A 22,713-nucleotide genomic window follows, 5' to 3' on the forward strand; every position below is an offset into this window, starting at 1 on the left:
TCTCGCTTGTTTCTAAACGTATCAATTACCTCCCTATCCAATAAAAGAAATCCATTCTAAATGTATTTTTAAACCACCTGCTGCAACCATCTCTGCCAAAATTACCGGTGTGACATATTTCTCAGATGAATGAAAGAAGATTCACTTACCGTTATAGCAATGCTTACAAATTCCCTTTTGAGAGATCAAACAATTTGATATCATAGCACATATACATGTAATCCAGACAGAATTTAAAAATTAGACCTTGAGCAGCTTTTTGCTGCTCACACTGATTGAGGGAACAAAAACAGAACTGGGACACTTTCAGCTGCAGTCTGCATTAGGCCAGATGTACATAGACATTCATATTTCCATAAGAATGTGTGTTGCTACGAGTGCTTCTGCATGAGACTTCTACGGTGACCAGAAGAAAAGGCAACTACTCACCTGTGACATTGACACCATCTGAGCGCTGGCACCACACCGCCCTCTTATTGTTGCTCCATCCTCCCATCCTCCACTGGTAACTGTGACATTTTCCACCTGTAGCAATGGCAGAGAGGCAGAGACGATGCTCATTAGCAGCTTGTGCTGTGTCTGCTCTCTCGCTTCTCGAATCTTACCTAAAGGACCGCACGTACAGGGTAACTTGGAGAGGGTCTCTGTCGGACCCTTGTTGACTCACCACTTTGCTTGTTTGGCTGACATCTCTCAGTGGATGTTCGACTCCACTTAAAACTCAACCTTAACAAGAACAAACCGTTTTTCCTTCCGGGGAAGGGCTCTCCCATCCAAGAACTTAACATCAACATCGGCACCTCTGTTGTTTTCCCGACTCGGACTGCAAGGAATCTGGGTGTGACACTGGACGACCAACTGTCCTTCAGTACCAACATCGCTGCAACAACCCACTCCTGCAGACACACTCTGTACAACATCAGGAGGATACGGCCCCTACTGACTCAGAAGGTGACGCAGGTTCTTGCCCAGGCTCTTGTCATCTCTCACCTTGACTACTGCAACTCCCTCCTTGCTGGACTGCCTACATGTGCCATCCGGCCTCTACAGCTCATCCAGAATGAAGCAGCTCGACTGGTCTTCAATCTACCCAAGTTCTCCCACACTACACCGCTTCTCCGCTCCCTTCACTGGCTACCAGTGGCGGCCTGAATCTGCTTCAAGACTCTGGTGCTGGCCTACTGTGCTGTGAATGGATCAGCCCCTTCCTACATCCAGGCCATGGTCGAACCATACACCCCAGCTCGTTCACTTCGCTCTGCATCGGCCAATCGGCTCGCTGCTCCCTCACTGCGTGTGGGACCCAGATTCCTCTCAAACAAAGCCCGCCTGTGTGCTATCCTGGCTCCAAAATGGTGGAAGGAGCTCCCCATGGATATAAAGTCGCTAAATGAAAATACATGTAATGTAATGTAATGTGTTGGGCATCCGGACCTGTTGTTAGGCTCCGATGGACATTAACCACCACTTCTCCTGCTGCCTCACTACTTCATAATATATAAGGTAAGACATATTGTGTTTATAATGACAATACTTTTCTCGGAAGCAGTGTGCTTCAAGAATAGGGTCTCTTTGGAGGAAATGAGAGGGTAGAAATTGGTTGGAAATGTAGTAATTTTCTAAAAGGAACTCCAGAGGAACAATCAAAGACACTTGAGCCTGATTTTATGACGTATGTAATGTGCAAGATTCTGAGTAGAAGAAACAGCACAGAAAAGGAAGTATATACATTAAAGTCACACATTTAGCTACAAAGTGCAGTTAAATGAAATGGTAAAAGTAAAATAAATGCCAAGTACCTGACAATTACCCTTATACATTCAACTTTCAATTGCAGCTAATTATTGATGGAAAAGCGAGCTGGCAAGAGCCTTAATACTTAAATTATGAAAGTATGTGCAGCAATCAAAAAAGTACAAGTTTATCTTATGAAACAATGGGAAAAAGGTAGGAAGCACATCTACAAAAAATAAACAAGGAAATGGTCAAAAAGTCAATTACACACACTGATAAACATTGAAGTATAGTTTAACGGGATGAAATAAAAAATCTGTTTGTGGCCCTCATGAAAAGATCTGAAGTGTATTGAAGGTTTATTAGGAGACAATGTCCACTTCATTGTTACATCTTGAGGATCAGTGGCTTTCGTTCTTAAATACCCAAGGCTTGTCATCTAAATGGTTGACTATTTATAGAGAGAATAAAGGTCAACCAGTTAAAATCTAGTTTTTGCTGACCTCCTGTGGATGGGGTTCGCCCCATGGCTGCAGTGATGTAGAAGTGTACGCTAGGGTTTTTCCAGTACACCCTGACATCACAGCTGCGTGTGGTAACAGGTGTAAAAGCCTCGAAGCATTCAACCAGTGAAACAACGTTTTCATCTTAGTGTTAAGTTAAATTTTAAACATCACTAATATATTATATATACTGTATTTTCAGGTGTACTTAGGGTCAGCAAACTAACATGTTTGCAAACAATTTAAGAACAAGAACACATAAATCAGCATTAGCATTCATTTGTTGTGTCCGTCCAAAATTCACTCTCCTTTTAGCTGTTTTTGGAATCCACCAACTCCTGAGGGAAATTGTTGGCTCTTTTAGCCGATAAATGCTCCACTATGTTCAGCCGCCAATCATTGTCTTTGCATGTCATAGTGCTGAGCAGGTTGAGCATAGTGGGTTTATCTGAGATTGTTCACCGAAAACCGCCCCCACAAAATGCAGAGTTGGGGGATAATTCACTGCGAGTTTGTCAATACAAACCTTTTTCACATACAATCCAATCCATTGTTAATATCACAATATTAATTATAGTTGCTTCAAGTAAGGCTCTCAAATCAAGTTATGTATAGATCTCATCATAATATATGTATATTTGTATCACTACAAATAGTTTCCTCAGTACCTTTACAGGGCTGGCTCTCAAAGGCTTGATGTGGGCAGCTTCCCTGGTTCTCCATGACCTGAATGATCACAGCTCTAGAGCGAGCTTGCCGACCAGTGGTCTCGAAACTCCGCCCCTCCAGGCAGGTCAGCTGGCAAGAGCTCCAAGACGACCACACAGTCAAATGACAGTCTCCTGAGGGCAGAAAGAGATAGAAATACATCACTGATGAGCACAACTTAATCAATAACACTGTCAGACTTTCTTACTTGAGGGTGGTTAATATCATTGTGGCAGTGGGGTGTGGTTAGGGCGCCGGCTGCTGGGGAGAGACAGGAGTGTCCCAGCTGGAGGCCAGACAGCTGAACGGAATCAGGTAGTCAGTCACATAATAAATGCATGGTGATGGCCTGGTTCGGTTCTCTTGCAGTAGGCTGGGTTCGAGACTAGACGGAGACGCTTCTGCAGCCACGAGCAGAGCAGCCTGGAGAGCAGCGGACAGCAGAGCGACCGACAGGAGAGCGACCTGTGTCAGCTGTGCCTGTGTATAAAATCTACCTGTGTGAGAATAAAGCGTGTGTGTGACACTACCACTCCTCTCTGTCATAACTATCCCTGACTGTGGACAAGAGGGTCCACAATCATCTTGCCAACGCTATTTCATGGAACTTTGTATTGGCTCCCCTGCAAGCTCCAGGAACATTTAAAAAAGATGGGAACCAGCTTCAGCACACATCTGCGGCTAATAATGTACCAAATGCACAAAAACAAATTACTCAGACAGCCCAGTGGGTATTCAGAAATAATAGACCAACCAGAGCTATAAATGATACAATACAAGCTATAACTCTGTGCCCAACTGTAAAAGCAACAACCAATATAGAACGTGTCTCTTAGGAGACGCAAAATAGTTTTAGTGGATAAACACCGGTTGATGTATTCTGTGACTCTACAAATAACATGTCAACACTTGCTTTCTGCTCCCATGTAATCCTTGATACGGTCAGCTTGTAGTGATATCACCCGCTGCCACAGCCTCTCAGCCAGAAGAACCCTCTGATTCTCTGCCCTGAACGCCCATTAGTGACTGACGCATATCATTACTTTTCATCGTTATACGGATCCACTCTATCAGCCCTTCGCTCATGCTGCTACGCCTGTGGAAGCATGCTGTGGCTAAAGCTGCAGGATACAGCAACACACACGTACACACATACTGTACATCACATACATGTTGGCAGCCCCTCCCTCGGCCCCCACACTGCGACTTCCACCTTCACACCAACACACATACGGACACAAATACACACGCTTCTGCTCCGACACTCAAACACTTCTGATGCTGAGCCAAGGCACACAGCAAGGGCTGGATGAGTGATGAAACAAGACGAGGATCAGAGGAGAGCGAGGGGCAGATGAGCAAAAGCAAGCACTGCAAGATGGTGTCTCTTCATAGCAAAAGCTAACAAGAGCCATGGCAAAGGAGATCAGAGATGTCTTTTTATCAGACGGTAATGATTCTCTTTTAACAATGACACAACATCTGATATATTCTGTTACTTGTGTAGCTGGCTTGCACACCAGCTAAGTGGGCTGAAGGACAATAAAGCTTCATTATTTTGACATGATTTTCAGTGCAGAAAGCCAGACGGTGAAGCAGGTTATTTAGGTCAGCTGAGGTAAATGCTACATCCACACTGTGGCCTAAAAGTGAATAAAAAATATAATTATGCAATTAAAGAATATGGTAATGCTTCATGCTATAGGTCCATCATTTCCTTGTCAAAATGATCAATTTAAAACACTGTGTGACAGTTCAAATTCAATGTCTCACTCAATTTCAAAATGTCTTAAAGGTTACATTTTCTTAAACAGAAAGTAAGAGTAAATCAACTTTTTCTTCAAGTCCGCTTTACTGTTAAAGTACAACACGAAGGCAGCACTCTGCCAGCACTGGTAAACCATTAGCCATCACAGAAAACAACGTGCATGTGGTTGTAGAGTGGTTTGATGTGTACCGCAGACTGCCAAGTGAGTGCAGTAACACTGTTAAAATTGCAAGGAAAACAAGTTGATATAGACCTTCAACTGAAGCATATCAGGAGTGTACAGCAGTGGCCGGCTGTACAGCGCTGCATTGCTAGATATATGTAAGTACATGAACATGCAGGACCATTCATTCAAGTTATAAGTGTAATCTCTGTGTAATTAGCACCTGATTTACTTTGTAATTATTGACCTAGACAGGAGATCATAATTTATAAAGTTTAGCGGTGTCATTTTCCTAAGATCAGAATGCTATGTGATGCACCTGTGACAGACAAAGTCACCCGGCACAAATACAATGTTGATGACAGAGCAATATCACAAGTTACTCAATGGATATTTTAAGATATATAGTGATGTTCAATATCACACAAAGGCACAAAGTACTATATGCAGAAGTCATATAGGAATATTATACAAGGCATAATACTACAGCAAGCAAACTGTGTTAATTAAAATTCTTAGAATGTTTCTTAGTGTTTTCCACCCACACACTGTTTTAATTTTCATGCAGTTTTGCTAAATTATAGGCTATAACACATCTCCTGCAGATTTCATGACACAGACATATAATGGGGGTATAATCAATAGGCAATTTCAGTTTAGGCTAGTTGTTATTGGCTAATTAAATAAACTACTTAAAAAGGAAATTTATTTGACGATATATGAGGCAAGTTTTCTTGTTTTTAAAATGATATGCCAACTGTCTCTCTTTAGATTTCTTTCCAGGAACTCAAAGTAAACATGTTTTGCTTTTCTGGAGGCTCAGTGGTGGTCATTCTACAGCTCTCAAATAAAGTTGTGTTTAATTGTGATGAGGTTCATGACTTCAGCAGCTGATTTGGCTGATAGAGGGACAACACATGCAGCTCAATATTTTCATGTAGCCCCACCTTCTACGTCTTGTATCTCTGGGTGCCATCGCTGCTTTTACTGCCAGCCCGCATCACTATGCCTGCACTTGGTGCTTCATCATTGTAATGCAAATTGGGAAATTAGGGTAAACTAGAACAAACATAATTTAGTTTTGTTATCTCACATGTCTATCATACACTGCTTCTGCAATAGCAAACATTTTTATCAAAGCTGCTACTTAAAACTAGTTTCATTCTGTTGTTGCATTATTGCCATTGGAAAATCTGCAGAAATCTCATTGTTGTAAATTGTTTCATTTAGCTCAGGATGATTTTTTACTCTTTATGTATTTCTGGTTTGTTACATAATGTAGTTTAAGAAATCAATAGTTTTTTAAAATATCTGATTGTAAAATCCGTCTCGCTTTTAGTTACAAAGTATTGACTTTTGCAGCATTGAGGCTCTTAGGTTCTGCATTAAGAAATCATGTGAACTATCTTCTTTCCAAGTGGTCATTGCGTGTATTTTAACAATTTGTTACTGGAAATGTTCGTCCAGATAATGTAGAGCTAAAACATTCATTAGTTATTTTATGATGTTTATTGATTTTGCAATAATTACATGGCTGCTGAAATGTCAACCAATTGGGAGAAGGGACAGAGTATTGGCAGATTCAAGCAAATGAGTTTGCTTTCATAAACAAGATTATTGATTATGAAGCAAGTGAATTATTTCCATTACGAATCCAGAATGACAACAAAGTAATACATAATTCATGCAAGTAGTAGTAGTCGTTTTGGTCAATTTGAGTCAATTACAAAATTAGAATATATTGTATATTTCACGCAATTACATCAATAACAACACTTCATATACTAAATGTCGATACATTTGTAAAGCAAATATGCAGCTTTACCTGGGCAGGGGACGAAGCAGGGCTGCTCCATCTCCTGTTGGATCCACTGCCTCAGTTTGTCTCCACAAAGCTCCTCGTCGACTTGCTGAGGAGGAGACTCGGGCCAGGTGCCTCGGTGGACGACACATGACAGGCTCCTTTTCCGAAGCCCCTCACCACACTGTGCATCCTGCATGAGCGCACACACAAATAGGATCTTTGTAAGGTTTACCAAATCTACTGCCTACAAACTGCTCCTTTAAAGAGGTTAAAGGTGCCCGGTGGACTTTTCTTGTACACAAAGTTTCTCCTAACATTAAGTGTTACTCACCAGCACACGTGTTTATACACACATAATTAGAATTTTCATAAATCTTTTTTATTATAACTTTCATATTTAATTGCTAGCAGTCTTCTTGTTTTCCTGAATTTCATTATGTGTTACCGCCACCTTGAGGTCAGTGAAATAGTGTGACTCCAATACAAAATATTACTCCATAGCACTACTAGTGGTCAATACTCCACAGGGTACATTTAAGAAATGTGGCAGTTTAGTGTGATGTCATTCCAAACTGCACATATTTGAAAAAAGTAATGCAGAGAATAACTGATGGTTAACAAAACCAAAAAGCAAGAGTTTTTTTTGTTTGTTGTTGCAATGTTGCAAGTGGGCACCCTTGGTAAATACATGATGAAATTACATAAAGGTAGGAAATTTTAACAATCAAGCATTAACCGGGCAGGTTGTACCTCAACAGTGCAAGGGGACCAGTCACTTAGCAGCCACCTATAGCAAGGTCTTATGGTACATGGCTTGGTGTGGGTCAGCTGGTTGGGACAAGGCCGACCCTCTTCATGAGCCTCCTGCAGGATTCTCCTGGTGCGTACTGACTGAGCTGGAGAACAACAAAGCCGACCCGCCGTTAGCTAACAATAGACCAGAGGAGGCCCAAGTACATTTGCAAACTGTATGTATAGATCTAAACATTCTTTTTGCCTTTATATTTATGAGTCCCAAAAATAGTGACCTCCAGGGCATGACAAACTCTTTGAATAAAAAACAAAAACACTGTAGAATTCATAGGAATAAAGTACATGTGATTGAGAGCGAGAGAAAGGAACTGCATCATTTCACAAACATAAGGCTCCGTAAAATAGCAGTTAAAAGATGAGTGGCTGAAATGAATGATGATGATTTATTTAGGAGTGAAAAGAGGCTGTGCCTTCTGTTTAGCTCATGACATGTTTTCGTCATGACAAGCACCATACATCTGCGCCACAGTGCCACTTTATGCACAGATCTAATAGTTTCATACACAAGTGAATTGTCCAAGTGAGTCATTAATAATGGGTGAAATGGAAAGTTGGGTAAATGGCAACAGTAAAAAGGACTGGCCACAGAGTAATGGCTCAGTGTCTGGTTACTGTGAGGCTCAGTAAAAGCATGGCCTGGCCTCAGTCAGCCTTCCAGTTAAGACAGAAGTTGTGTGTGTTTGTGTTATGTCAGGGGAGATGCTGAGCTCCATGGGCCCCAGGCAGACATATCAAAAGGACATTCAGCTCTGCCATCTCAAAAATCAAACCAAAACATTAGCGCTCCCATGGGATCCTGACAGAACAAGATCCTTGCGTTGTCTGACACAGATGCGACGCAAATCCTTCATCAAGGCTGACAGATGTGTTTCACAATGTGTGAAAATGAACAGGGAATGTGGCAGGAACAGAGTCACAGCAACAGTGACGGAGCGAGACAGAAAGAGTTGTGAGTTTAAATCCTCAGTTGAAAGCCTGTGTAAGAGTGAGCTTATTGGAATGAGCGGTTAACTGTGAGGGGACAGATAGCCAACGACAAATTAAATTTAATGAACTTAAGAAGATGCTGTTGAGTCTCTCTAATTAAAAGAATAATAAGCTTTCTCCCTGGGATATTGGCTCAGGGAGACCTGGGAAAACAATGTATGCATCCAGGTTAAGTCATTACCTTTTGTATATTGCATGAGGTTATAACATGGCTTTCTCAAAGTGATGATGAACATGCCATAGGTTTGTGGTTACTAATTGCATTTTTGAAACCATGCAGAGGAAGGGTATATATTTTATTTAGGCGCTCTGAATCATTTATGACATCCATAAAGGTGACCTGTATAAAATTTAGTTTAAATAAACCTGCCGTTCAATGTAACCTCATAAAGCAAAGATGCCTGTGTTAATTTACAAAACTGGGCTTCATACAGAATAATAAATGGAAATATTAATATATACATCATTGAAGGAAAAATAATCAGCACACTGTTTCCCTGTTAAATACGGCTTTGGATGACACATACTCGTACACATTTAATGCATTTAAATGTATTCATGCACAATTCAACATCTTGGTGAATGCCTGAGTAGAAGGAATAATGAGGCGCTGCACATGTGGTCATCTCTGTGTCTGTTTATCAGGTAGGTGTTCCCATTTGTGCAGTTAAGTTTGTTTGCTCATGTGTCTACCTTGGTTACCACAGGTGTGTGAACATTCCGCCCACGGCGACCATTCAGAGAGTAAACAGCTGACAGGACAGTCAACCACGCAGCTATCCGACAGCTTCCACTTGTTGATCAGACCAAACTGTAGAAAACAAGAACAGAGCTGTGAGGTGGGCTAGCTAATTATTTCCACTGACAAGAAAGAGTGAGCGCCCATATTCCCATATTTTACATAGGCTGCAGCAAATTAAGACTTTTACCATTACCCTTGCTTTCAGATGTTATTGAGCTAAAAAAAAATGATGAGAGGGAATCATGTGTTAATAGGCATTATACTTAACACAGAGGCGACAACATCACAGCCTTCATCCCCACAAAACTCCCTTCACTCAATAGTGTAATATGATTCTGGATATACAAGAAGTTAAGTTAGTACAGATTGTGCAACAAGACTGATATCCAGTTTGAAACCCACACTTATAAATGTTGCAGCAAATACTGTTATTGAATGTATAGTAACTTGCAGCTTCTTTCAGAGCAGCATCTATCTTTACACGATTAAATCAAGGCAATACAATTAAGTAACGTATGGCTTGGTGGCAAACGGCTTAGTGAAACATAAAGGTGTTAGGAGATTAAATATTTTCATCTAAACTAATTGGGCAACTTGGCTTTCAATTATATACGAGCCGGTGTGAACAGAAGAAAAAGTGTTGTGCTGCAGCACAAATCAATAGTTCATATTCAAATAAGTAAAATACAATATTCCAATTTTCCCTGTTAGCGGGCTCTCAGTCTTTTGGCACACTCCATTCCACTCATCCCTGGCTGCATTGATTAAGATTTCCAAATATATGGTATATGAAAAGAAAAAACAGTTGTAGCTGTGGCCGGACACCCGGAGCTATTTGACTTCACCAACTGTAGCATGATCTGATCCAAAACAGCAGTGATTACCTGCTCGCACTTCTGCAACTCCATAATCTTGCCATCGCTGCGAACACAGTCCACGAGACGCAACCGTGAACCCTGACCACAGATGGCATGTTCACTCAGCTGGCATGTACTCCAGTCTGCAATACACACACAGCAAAATATCTGTACATTAGTATCACTGTCAGACCAGCTCGTTTGCCCAGGCCAGCAGGATCACTGTCTAACCAGCAACATTGTGCTAAACTCATAATTCTACTTGTTAACGTTGTTTCATACAGGCAAACATGGTCAAGCACACATACCTTGCATCACACATTCATTCAGTTCAATACTTTAGCATTGGCTTTAAAATGTCTATACTGTCAGCCTGTCTCAACTCATCCACTTATAGCTCAGACCTAATGTGTCGATAGTCCCACCTGAGACTCCGTAGTGGTAGGAGAAGCAGGTGCTGTTGAGGACGCAGGGCTCCGACTGGACCAGCTCTGGACAGGCCGAGTTCTCAGAGGCTGGGAGGCGGAGGATGTGTCTGCTCCTGTTCCTTGCTGTTCCTCGGTCACATTGCTGCACAGCAATGACAGCATCAACAAAAAACACGTCATTGTCAAGGGCATAGGTTTATTTTCAGAGATGAGGCGGATGGAATAAAGATGGCTGGATTCTAGGAGTCCTTCAGCAGGCCAAAGAAATGCTGCTCCAGCATTTACATTCAATGACCAACACATTATGACTAAATTGTAATCACGCTTTGAGATATGATAAAGGGAACCTAAAGTAAGAGTTAGGAGTTAGTGTGTCAATTTGCATAATAATAGTGTAACTTTGTGGAACCCCAAATGTAAGCCTTAAAGGTCTGCAACAAACAGGTTGCAGTAATTACACTGTGCAATATTGTTCAGGCGTTTGTTTTTTAATGACAAAAACATTTGTTTATGAGTGATGTGCAAAATCCCAAAAGGATAAATTGATATACAGTTACTTTGTTTGCTGTATTTATTAATAACTGTCTTTACAATTGAGGACTTTGCATTCAAACCAAAAACAACAAATTGCCCTTTAGAGCAATGCCCTAAAGGGCAATGAACTATTCTCTTTCTTTGAGATTACTATTTGTTTGGTCTCTGACACACATTTAAGGATTGAAAAATAAATCTAATGAGCCAGTTCAAGGAGAGTCCGTCTTTTCTCTTTACTTTGGTGATACCAAAAGACGCAACACTTAGTAACCTGACTTTCTACCCATTGTGTCTTCTTTGAGGAAAATCTACCAAATATAATGTTTATGAAGATGTAATTAGCATACAAGCCGTAATCGTTGCTCTTTCACAATCATTTTTTGTTGTTGTTGAGATATTTCGATGATATCAAAGTACAGTGAATGGTGTCTTATTGCTCTACGTAACCCACTTGAAGACTGCTAGAAAATATTGTTTTTAATTTTATTTAAATGTCAAGAGGGTTGATTTTTGAATTTCCATCTGCAGTGATTTTTAAATGTCACTGAATAACTGATATGGGTAAAGTAAAAATGTCTTAAAACAGTAGTTGTTGCACACATGAAATAATACTTATTATACTTTTAAAGCCGTTGAGATATATGTTCTGGAAGATGTGTGATATGTGTGATGTTATATGATGGAAATAAACGAAAACCATGGCAATTTGGAAAATTAGGCTAGTTTCAATCTGTTAACCGGGTGTAATTAGCCAACAACCCGGACATGTTGTTTTCACACCAGTCTTAATGTGTCTCATGGTGGTAAGTCATCTAGCTCTCCAGAACTACTCTTAGTAAATATTGTTTCCCACCTATGGAAACCCATTTCTGATCTTTAAAATCCCCAAAATCTATTTTTATGACAGATTATCTCTATAACTACAATGTTTTACCTTATGATTATATATTATCTCATAACTATGAGATACTATCTCAGAATTATGACTAAGTATCTCATAATTATGTATTGAAGCTCCAGTTTCGTTTTTGTAAACAAGGTGTTATTACTTTAGTGTGAGAATCTATAGTATGCAAAATGACTGACAGAAATATGTTTAAACATCATCTTATATCCTTAAGGACTTAGATAGAACTAGGACACTGTTTGAATGGAAATCAACATTACTTGACATGCATATTCTAACTGCTGCCTTCAGTGTGCTATACATGCTCTACTTTCAGTCTGAATGTCTGAATAATGCTGAAAAGAGGATAAACTGGCAAAAACCCGATTTTACTTTGGTATTGACTTTTACACGGGGAAGTTGAAGGCTGATGAAGACAAGTGTGATAATAATTAAGAGATCAATTATGATAAATGTAAGAGTGCCACATTTACCTAGTGTCAACTTGGGGACATGCAAGGCTAGCATGCAAATCAGTCAAGTTACACTACATGAGAATGGAAATCTTTGAACAGCGAAGCAACGGATGTGTGAAAATGTGAGGAGGAACTGTTTGAGTGAAGTGGAACAATTCTATTGATAAAGGTCTTGCATTTGTCCCTCTGCTCCTGATGCATCACGCCATGCCCCTCCATCACTGTCACCTCCTAATGAGGGCCTCTGTGTGAGGCTCATGAATCAGTTGCAGTCAGTGAGCCCCTAATGTTTTCATACCAACTGTCACACAAACATGCACATGCCTTGGTATGCTACATACTTGAGACCCTGCAATTTTAATATTTAATTGCTCATTTGGTTGTTAATGGATAAGGAGCAATTTCAGAACAATTTTCATCTATTAATACCTGCTTAGTTCACAAAATCAATTAATTAAGTCGGCTCATTTCTTATCTACAAGCAAGTGGCAGCATCGGGGTCTGAAAAGTAAAGCATATGCGGAAGAGCATTACACTTGCATTCTCTCTGATAGCCAGCAGGGCACGGTTCCACTGGTTGCAAAAAGAAGTCCGATTGTATAGAAGTCTACGAGAAAAAGATGAGTTTATGGTCTAATTCAAGTCTTCAATTCAGCTTGATGTTCATTTAGTAAATGATAGTCCCATTTAGAGTAAAATAGAAAGAAAGCAGGGAATGCTTTGGGGTGTGGCTACCTTGTGATTGACAGATTGCTACCATGGTGTTGTTCGGTTTGGGGGATGTCCGTGTTTTTGTCTTACAACTTTAGTCCTTTCTCAGTGTGTAAAAAAAAATGTTTCATTCATCGTGCGATTATACTTAGCTCCCCCATCTCGTTACTTATGGTTCCAAAAAAACCAAGTTGGCGTCGGCCAAAAGGCTTTAAACCGTAGTTCACAACCAATGAGTCATGGTGACTACATTCACTTCTTATATTCAGGCTATGTTTGCAAGCTGAGTAACCACTGGTTATGAATTACAGTAGCGTAGCATTATGCAAATCTATTAAACATACTGCCTCACATTTTCATTCTCTCTGTCACACACCCATACAGTTTGCAGATTCTTTGCCAGTGTTGTTCATTCTCTATAACTGGAACCAATCCTGCAATCCTGACCTGAGTTTAAATACATTTTGTGAGTAAAATGAACAGAATGGGAAGTTGGCAATACTAAACCTAAAATCAAGTAGCTCTTCAGATATATGGAATAGATCAGATCAGAACTTATGATATGATACTTCCTAAAATCCTCTATATGAAAATCATGCCACTTTTGGCGGCCAGGTTTGGGAATACTGTGACAAAAGCCTAATTTCAATGAACCTAAGAGAGAACCGACAACAACTGTGTACTCACAGTAAATAACCTATGAGCATGATGTAAACACAAACCTATAATGAAGTGTTTGTGCTCCACCATAAAGACGGCTCTGGGTTTATTATTGATACTATGTGATTTTGTTCTATTTTAGAGGGTCTTTCAGCTAAACACAAACCCCCATAATACATTACATAAAACATTTATATTGACACTGTTGGCTATAACCAAACTAAACTAAGGCAATGGGGAAGCAACATCATTGGACAACATGCCATGGTGAATGTATGTGGACAGTTTATGGAATCATCATCAGTGTTATTAACCAGGATGCTATCCCTCATCCCTGTGCCCACCTTTGGACCCCACAACACTGCTGATCTCATCACAACCCTGCACATCCGAAACAACATCCTCATTCCAGCTGAGTACAGGAATGGCCCCGGGCTATACAAATATCTCCAATTGCAGTAGACTAGCATATTTTACACGAAGCATCCCTGTTTTTACTCCCATCTAGATGATTTGCGAAACAAGATTTTCCTTTAACGACATCGGGAATTAAGATTTGTCTTTTCAAGTGTAATGTGTAATGTGTAATGTGAGACATAATTGTCTGGGAGGAGAATGGAGATGTTACTGGGTTTTCTGTATGGAAACATGGTGGGTTCATACTGTACTTAATAAAAGGTTGTGGAGTTTTGCAAATGTTAGGTTTAAAGAATAGTAGAATAGGGTAAAAAGAGTTCCAAACCTTCGATTTTCTAAATGACAGTGTTATTTTATGATTAAACTTTGCTGTATACATGTACAGAGCCTTGCTTCATTATGTAACTGCTTGCAGTTCACTGTATCCATGCAGGCCATGGGGAGCAGCTTCATTTCATGTGGACGTTTGTTCTATTGGGAACTTAAAATACGATGTTAATGGTAACATAACATCTAATTTCTATCCCATTTTGAAAAATATATATATTTTACTACGTTATCATTTGTATTGTTTCATTATCATTGTGTAAATTCTCAAGTTTATCTTTTACATCCTTCTATGGCAAAGGTTTCTCGGCTTCCTATTCCTTCCAAAAATCAATTGTCAGAGCTTTACCATTTCAGTCTAAACCACACTGAATTCTTGTTTATGAGCCCTGCCTACTTCAGAAGTGAGTCCTTTGTGTGAATGAACAAACAGATACACATACAAATACTTCTCCACACACTCTATTGTGCTACATGTGTTAAATGTTTCACAGTTGATTTAACTGTCGAAACGAATCACCCATAACAATTTATATGGCTGTTACAGTTTAATAAGCGTTCAAGTGAACAGTTTTAGCATTATTATATTACCAAATGCATTAGACGGCTGCTTTTTACTGATGTTAAGAGTGCTACCAAAGCTTGCAGATTGAAAGATTGACTGATACAAAATGTCTGTGGAGAAAACTCAGACTAAGTAAGTAATCTCTCTATCTCTTTTTTCCCACTCTGCTCTTTCTCTGACTCCAATGTTCCAGCCCACTGAACTGTTATGTTTGACAGGAAATATATAACACGGCTACGTAGCCGGGTGACCAGTAGCCTGGGGCTGGAAACACGGGGGAACCTCTGCTAAAGTTTAGGACTAAGGGCATTGGAAAAGGGAGGCACATTAGTAGACTCAATTTCATTTGCAGTACAAAACACTGCAGCACAAAATGGGATTTCAAACCACACACGGTTACAAAGCAGCTGGGTGGATGCACAAAAGCGCTCTTTAGAATATTAACTTTCATTACTAATATTACAACACTTCCCTGATGTGGACAAAAGCACATTAATCATTTATGATATAAACATGATTGGAAAGAAAGAAAGAAAGAAAGAAAGAAAGAAAGAAAGAAAGAAAGAAAGAAAGAAAGAAAGAAAGACATATTTTAGCTTATTTCCACTTAAACCATTAACAATTCCTTACTTTTTTGTACATTTACAAAGAAAACAAATTGATTAATCAATGTCAATACATGACAAAATGTAATATATTTTATCAACTACAATTGCCTACTAAAACATTGTTTGGAAGAGTAAAACTGTGAAAATCTAAATTATATGTGTGCAACAGAAAACCTCTCCAATATCTCTTATTGCTCGAGGCTTATTTGGCCATTTTACTCAAATGTTTGCTTATACGGTATGTTGATGATTATGGACATGGTTTTGATGATAATAAATTAATCCAGTTGGCCAACTAATAAAACGTACTTACCAGAGGGCAGTTGCTCCAAGGTCCCCAGGGTGCCATGACACAGTCATTGGGGCAGGCCAGAAAGCAGACCCGGGCTCTGGGTAGCATTTCCTCCTGATCACACAGACTGTCCTCCAACGTGCTGTTCTCCCCACTCGTTGTTCCCTGCTTCACACACCTAGCAGAGCAGCAGATGCAGCTGTATAACTAGTCTCATGGGCACTCATAACTGGGTCCTTTTTTGAGTTTCGAGACACATTTCCAAGTTTCTGACTTATAATACATTTCGCAACTCGTTTATTTCTACAGTGTCTGGATTCTCTAAACATTTAGCTGTATAAAACTGAAATGTGGGTCCTTTTTTCACTACATGAATGGCAGCACTGGTTGTTTGTTCAAATGACTTAAAAATAACCCATGTATTTTGTGTAGCAGTGTGAGGAGACAAGCCTGGTAAAATCATCACAAATCAGAAATAAGTGATATATTTTTAGATTAATATAAAGAGTTCTTAGAAAAAGATTTCTCAGCAGACTTTCCCTCCTGAGGGTAATGTTACAAGCAGGTGACAGACATGGAAACTGGCAGGTTTGTTCAAAGTTTTAAAATGTATGCAAATCTCTGAAACGGAGAAAATAATGGGCAATTTGTAACTCTAAGAAAGTGGGTCTCTGTAAAACTGTATAGGCAGATTTCTGCTCCTTTTTCGGCGGCTCGGTGGTTGTTTGGGACCAATTTTACTCATACTTAAAGGTAGACTTACACTAAACAAGACCAATTAAGTTTATTTTGACACAATAACACGGTTGCCCAGTTTGGCATTTCACGTTTCTGATGGAGCATAATCAAATACCAGCAACTGTACATGCTGCCTGCAGATAAGGTCAACACTTCACTGCTGTCCTCGGTGGCTATTTTGAGTACCACTAAAAAGGCACTGTGAAAAATCTAACAAGTCTCATTAGGAAGCAGTAGTTTGTTTTGACTGTTTGTTTTCCCCTGGCATTGCAAGTGTTGGAACCAGTGTGAGTGCCAGCTACAGGAACGTTGCCAGTCTACCCCTCCTGGTGTGTGTTTGAGTGCCAGGGTAGCAGTCTGCCAAGCCTAACCCGCTCACTGACCTGATCTTGCGACTTTGGACTCCCTCCCCGCAGGCTGGCAGATCGTCCACAGTGTTGATGGTACACATAGACCATGCCTCGATCCTCCACTTGTATTGGCTGCATTCACTGTGGCACGGCACAGCCTCATACACCTGCACACACACACAAACACACACACACACACACACACACACACACACACACACACACACACACACACACACACACACATACGCGCACGCACACAAGGAAGGAAAGAGACACACACGAGGGATTATAGAAAGTAGGCGGAAAATGTATACGCATACAAATCAGCTCACTTATACAAACATGCTACATGTTTAGAGTTGGTGCATACACTTGTAGGGAATATAGAAGATATTAGGGACACTTTCATATTTCATAATAAACTGAGGAGAAACCAGTATTTCCCATTGGATTTCATATGATACATCTAACAAGAAAACATGGCATCATTTCTTGCATTAATCTAGGAGCTATGTATACATGTCAACATGTTTATTTGAATGCTATACTACTCCCAAATAAGAGAAGAATCCTTTAGGAGTTGCATATCAGGATGATGTCCCTTATATTTTCGACATTCAGAGCGTGAGCATTAGAACAGACTGTGAGTATGAGAAATGTAAAAGAATGTTCATCCCGTGAACTAATGAAAGTGCACCTTTTACCCCAATGGGGCTCTGAATTAATGGATGGGCACTTTACATGTTACCGCTGACAAGTATTAAGTATTATTAGTAGGTATTATTACTAAAACTATTCATACTGAAATAAAACCTAAGCATGATATGGAGAGAACCACATGTGGTGTGTAAAACGACAATGACCATGGCATTAGGCCCTTCAGCTGAGGATGTAGTTGGCTTGATTTTCAGCCTATTCTCTTCTTACCACTCAACCAGTGACTCTGGCATGCCTGTATAACCAAGGGAGCAGCCAGCGCAATGCTCCTGTAAACACATGTTTACTCTCAATCTATGTAACAGTCTGCCACAGTAAAAGGTATACTCTAGAGGACAATTTGTGGAAAAAGCCATGACAAGTTGTAATCAGTGTGTGTGTGTGTGTGTGTGTGTGCGTGTGTGTGTGTGTGTGTGTGTGTGTGTGTGTGTGTGTGTGTGTGTGTGCAGACTATAGAGAGGGAATGAGTGTTGAGTATTCCCTCTCCTACAGGCCACACAGATGCCTATTACACACCCTCATCATCTCCCATCTGTCCCTGCAGATGCCCCTGCTGGGTAAACTGGCAATTGCCCTGTACTTTCTCCACTACTACTGTAGAAACACAATTTCAGTTTAACAGCTAATTTTCTTTACCAGAAAAAAAAAAGAAGCAATTCTAGTCACTTGCCGCAATACATAAACTATTTATGGAGCATCGACACCATTTGTTTAGTAAGAAATCCTGCGACCATCGCAATTACAAAATGGGTTATAGTGCCACAACACATAAGGTGTCTGACAGACATTTAATCATTTGTTGGCAGGTTAAAGCTGGTGCACTATGACACACAGAGCAGAAACATACTGGATTTTCAGGTCAGGTACATTTTAGGGAACATATATTTTTGAAGAGCTCTCATTGTAGATGAAAGAGGAATAGGCTATCAGTTAGAACCAGCTTGTACAGACCGGATTCTCTCATTGGTTATATGTTATATGGGCAATCTCAATCAATCTCTATCTTCAGCTCTTTTGTTCCGTTTTAGACACTTCTGAGATCAAATATAGTTTTTTGGCTAACCAATACTAGAATGATATTACCCGGCTCAATTTCTTTTGAGCACACTCTCAAAAGCTCTATTACACTTTTTGATTATTCATAAAATGTAAGTCCTTCTTTAGAAAATGTCACTCTGAGTCGCTCCAATTAAAACGAAGATGGAATATCATCCAAAGGCAGTTCACATAAATGATTTTTCATCCATGTAGCACTCTCTGTCCAATCAAACTATTGTTCTTTTTCTCGACCAAAGGTTCACAGGAGTATGTGACTCGGACAGATCTGGCATGCATTTTGTCTTCATTAGCTATAGCAGAGTATATGTACAGAATGAACGGCACTGACCTGAGCCTGCGTGGATGTCCGTATTAGCAGTGCATGACAAGCCAGAAGTTGGGCAGGGGAAAGAAGAACAATGATATGATCATTAGTTTAGATTTTGTCTGCAGTGACAGAAATGCAAAGTTTTGCGTAAATTAGATTTTTAGAAAATACTGCATTCTGCTCTGTGTTTCATTAATGAGGGTATAGGATGATTAAGTACTTCATCATCTGCAGTGAATCTAGTGGTCCTGGATATTTTGCCAAACTGAATGATTCATAGTGTTGAAAGCGTTTTAAAGTGCTGCAGTTGGTTGCAACAGCTGTGCAATGGCCAGCCCTGCAGCTGAAGGCAACTCTGAGAAATTAATTTGTCTGGAGATGGTGAGAGGGAAGTCGGCTCGAATGAGCATATGCTCAGAGAAGCTGTGTGCTCTGTATCTAAACATGGTTACTAAAAGTAACTGTTATGTTGTTGACAAGAAACTGTTCACGCTGTCCTGATTTATTTTTTCACAGTTTAAGTGACGTTCAAATAAAATCCCTGACCCAAGACAGAACTAGCATTTGCTGCCTGTAAACATAAAGACCTTTGAACTGGACATTTATTGGACTCACAGAATGCTTGTTTGTGCCAAATGCTTCACGCAGTAACAAATGGCCATAGCAACACCATGCATCCATCTATATGTATGCTGCAAAGCCCCCTGGATGCCAACATAGTCACAGTTTCCATCTTCATGTATTCCTTCATGACTGCACATCTGAATGGGACAAGTCCAGGAACAGGTTAAACTTATGTCAATTTCTGGTTAATTTAAAGACAAAATAGAATCTGTGCATTGAAATCGCATCGCAAACGTGCATGGCATGTAAAGTAAATTGGACTATTGATAAACTCTCTCAATCGCTTTTATGGCTCTCATCCATAAACTAAACACACCTGCAAAAACTTGATGAGAACCCCATGCACACAGACACACATACATACACACTGTAGGTGCCTACACAATAATGCATGTGCATACATACAAAGAGAACATACACATACCAATATACAAATAAACACATATACAAAAGGACAAGTGAAGCACCAACAACCTCCTGCATGAATGGCACATTATTAATATAAACAGAGAGAAAATGGGCCAGGATGCCTTAAAGAGGAACACTTCTTCTTCTTATAATCTCTCTAACTGTCATAGTGTGACTACAACTTCAAATAGACTGCGCTAAATCTGTCAGCAGGCCCATGGATGAGTTAGAAAACAATGGCTCCTCTGAGCAACACAGCGGGGTCTATTCCCCATGTGATGATGACCTCTCAAATATACTCATGAAATGAGAAGTTGAAAATATGCCAACATATAATGCCTGCCGTTAGAATGACTGCCTACCTGAGTTAGACACCTATTTGTGCTCAGAAAATAAATACTGCTGTAAAAGGACCCTCATCTTTTATGCTGAAAATTGAAATCTAAACTACTATAATGGCTGTTCAAATAACCAATATACTGTACCAACAAAAGGTAAACTATCCATTCATTTGGAAAACCTAAATCACAACAACACAATCCACAAACACCAATGTTTGAGCAACAAGAGACTCTCTACCAGGGAAATAAGAAGTCTGAGTTTGTCATCTGTGCTTAAGCCCTAGCTGCTGACACACTGATCCCCTAACACTTCCTGATGATTTAAGACTGGGAGGATAATATAGATGATCTCCTGAGGGGAGCACGACTCTGGCATGAGGGAAAAAAATGAGATCAAAGAACTCATGGTATTCTACGTGCAATTTGAAATATCAAAAGTTGTTTTCTGTGGAACTTGACGTACGTAGCTACTTACCCTGTGACTGCGTTTGAAATAAAGCAGTGAGCTTGTTAAAAATGTTCTGGCACACATAATAACCCAATCATGTTTGGTATCTAGCTACAGCATAGTATTATTGTACTGTAGGATTGTATTAAAATGTGTATTGGCAACATGCTGTGTCACAATTGTATAACAGACACAGTGAAACTGCAATGTTATCAGTATCAACCCACCCATAGCCTCGAGATACATGACAGAAACTGCTCTAAAATTACAAAATTGGTTTACGTATAATACTTTCTGCACTTCAGTCTTGCAGTTGGGTCGCTTACCACCAAGGACGTCAATGAACCTTACAAGGCCTTACTAGATTTATGTCTGACATCCTTCTTGGACTTCTTCACTGTCTTGGCGAAGGGTAATTGTGTGATTTACAATAATTACTCAAATTATTTGGACATCAAGCTCTATTTGCAGCTCTAAAATAATTAAACTTTCACATTTATTTTGTATTATATTACCAGGACACAGCTCAACAAGACAGGAGTGCATTAGCAGAGACATTTCACAAGCACTTAATCATGCATCCACTTTTAATAATAGCTAAGGTCAAAGATCTTTGTCACATATTTACACAAACATTTGGGAATGAGCTCCAATATCATATCAGAACTAATACCTCTCTTTCAGAGTTCAAATTAGTACTGTATATGAGCAATTTGTACTTCATGGGAAAACCTCTGATTAACACTGAAAACACTGGCAAAGTCAAAACACAGTCAACAGTCGCAAAAAACGCTGCAGGCGCCATCTGGGCCATTTGGTTTTACGTTTAATCCTGTTAACTGCTAATCTGTCTCTGTCTATCATAGGATTCTTAGGATTGTATCTTTATTGTAATGTTCTTAATATGGGGCAACCTCCAGGTCTTAAAAATGAAGCCAATGTGGAAGTACCTTGAACCTGCATTCTTTGTACTGGCCAGCAGGGAGCGACACCGCTGGTTTATTAGAAAACGGCTGTAATTCTTAATAAAGTTATTACCTCAGTTAACATTTTTCTAACGAGTTTATAGTTCCAATCGCTAGTTTCAAGCTTCAATACAGCATGAGGTCAATTTTGTAAATGATGGTCCCATTTAGGGTACAATAGACGTAAACCAGAGTATGCTTTAGGGCGTGGCTAAAGCTTGTGATTGACGGCGTCGCAACCACAAAGTTGTTCAGCGTTCGGTTTGACTAAAAGACATAAGGAGTCGGCATTTATCCAGTAAGTACATTTTAGTTTTAGTATATTTTTCCGTAGCCAAAATTAGCATCCCAATTCATATCACAGTTTATGAGAATTAAAGATGAACCTTGCCAACGGAGCAAGCCAGCGAGCGCTTGTATTAGCTGGCCCACCAGTCCTCACTCTTGGCTGGCTCTACCCTCTTGTCAAAATAGCCAAAATGCCAAACTCGTGTTTAGCATTTTGTTGTACTTAGTTCCACCCTCTCATGTCACTTCTGGTTGTAAAAACTAAGATGGCGACGACCAAAACGTCAAACTTGAGGCTTCAAAATGGCAGTCCACAAACCAATGTTCACTTTTACACAGTATATGGTTCTTAAAAAGTCATTTGGTAACATACTGAAATGTAAAAAGAAAATTAATTGCTAAATGTAGTGTTAATACACTGTTACTATATACTATTCAGTCTGATATGTTTGGATAAACACAAATAAAGGGTATTTTAATTA

At 39.8% G+C, this 22,713-nt stretch overlaps 1 protein-coding gene across 2 annotated transcripts in view; it reads right to left on the minus strand.

Annotated features, from left to right (window-relative positions):
• thsd7ba (thrombospondin, type I, domain containing 7Ba) overlaps positions 1-22,713 on the minus strand; it is a 156,590-nt gene that overhangs the window by 3,540 nt on the left and 130,337 nt on the right. Inside the window, exons 17-26 of one of the 2 annotated variants that reach the window (XM_029459383.1) lie at positions 19,179-19,184; positions 17,105-17,238; positions 16,005-16,161; positions 10,505-10,649; positions 10,107-10,222; positions 9,174-9,291; positions 7,431-7,576; positions 6,702-6,870; positions 2,906-3,079; positions 430-525 (exon numbers count right to left, since the gene is read on the minus strand). In XM_029459383.1, the coding sequence (XP_029315243.1) occupies positions 430-525; positions 2,906-3,079; positions 6,702-6,870; positions 7,431-7,576; positions 9,174-9,291; positions 10,107-10,222; positions 10,505-10,649; positions 16,005-16,161; positions 17,105-17,238; positions 19,179-19,184 (1,261 nt within the window). The remainder of the gene's footprint in view (positions 1-429; positions 526-2,905; positions 3,080-6,701; positions 6,871-7,430; positions 7,577-9,173; positions 9,292-10,106; positions 10,223-10,504; positions 10,650-16,004; positions 16,162-17,104; positions 17,239-19,178; positions 19,185-22,713) is intronic. The other variant, XM_029459384.1, reaches the window with a different exon arrangement.

The sequence above is a fragment of the Cottoperca gobio genome, chromosome 21 (assembly GCF_900634415.1).
Source record: "Cottoperca gobio chromosome 21, fCotGob3.1, whole genome shotgun sequence".
Classification (NCBI taxonomy): domain Eukaryota; kingdom Metazoa; phylum Chordata; class Actinopteri; order Perciformes; family Bovichtidae; genus Cottoperca; species Cottoperca gobio.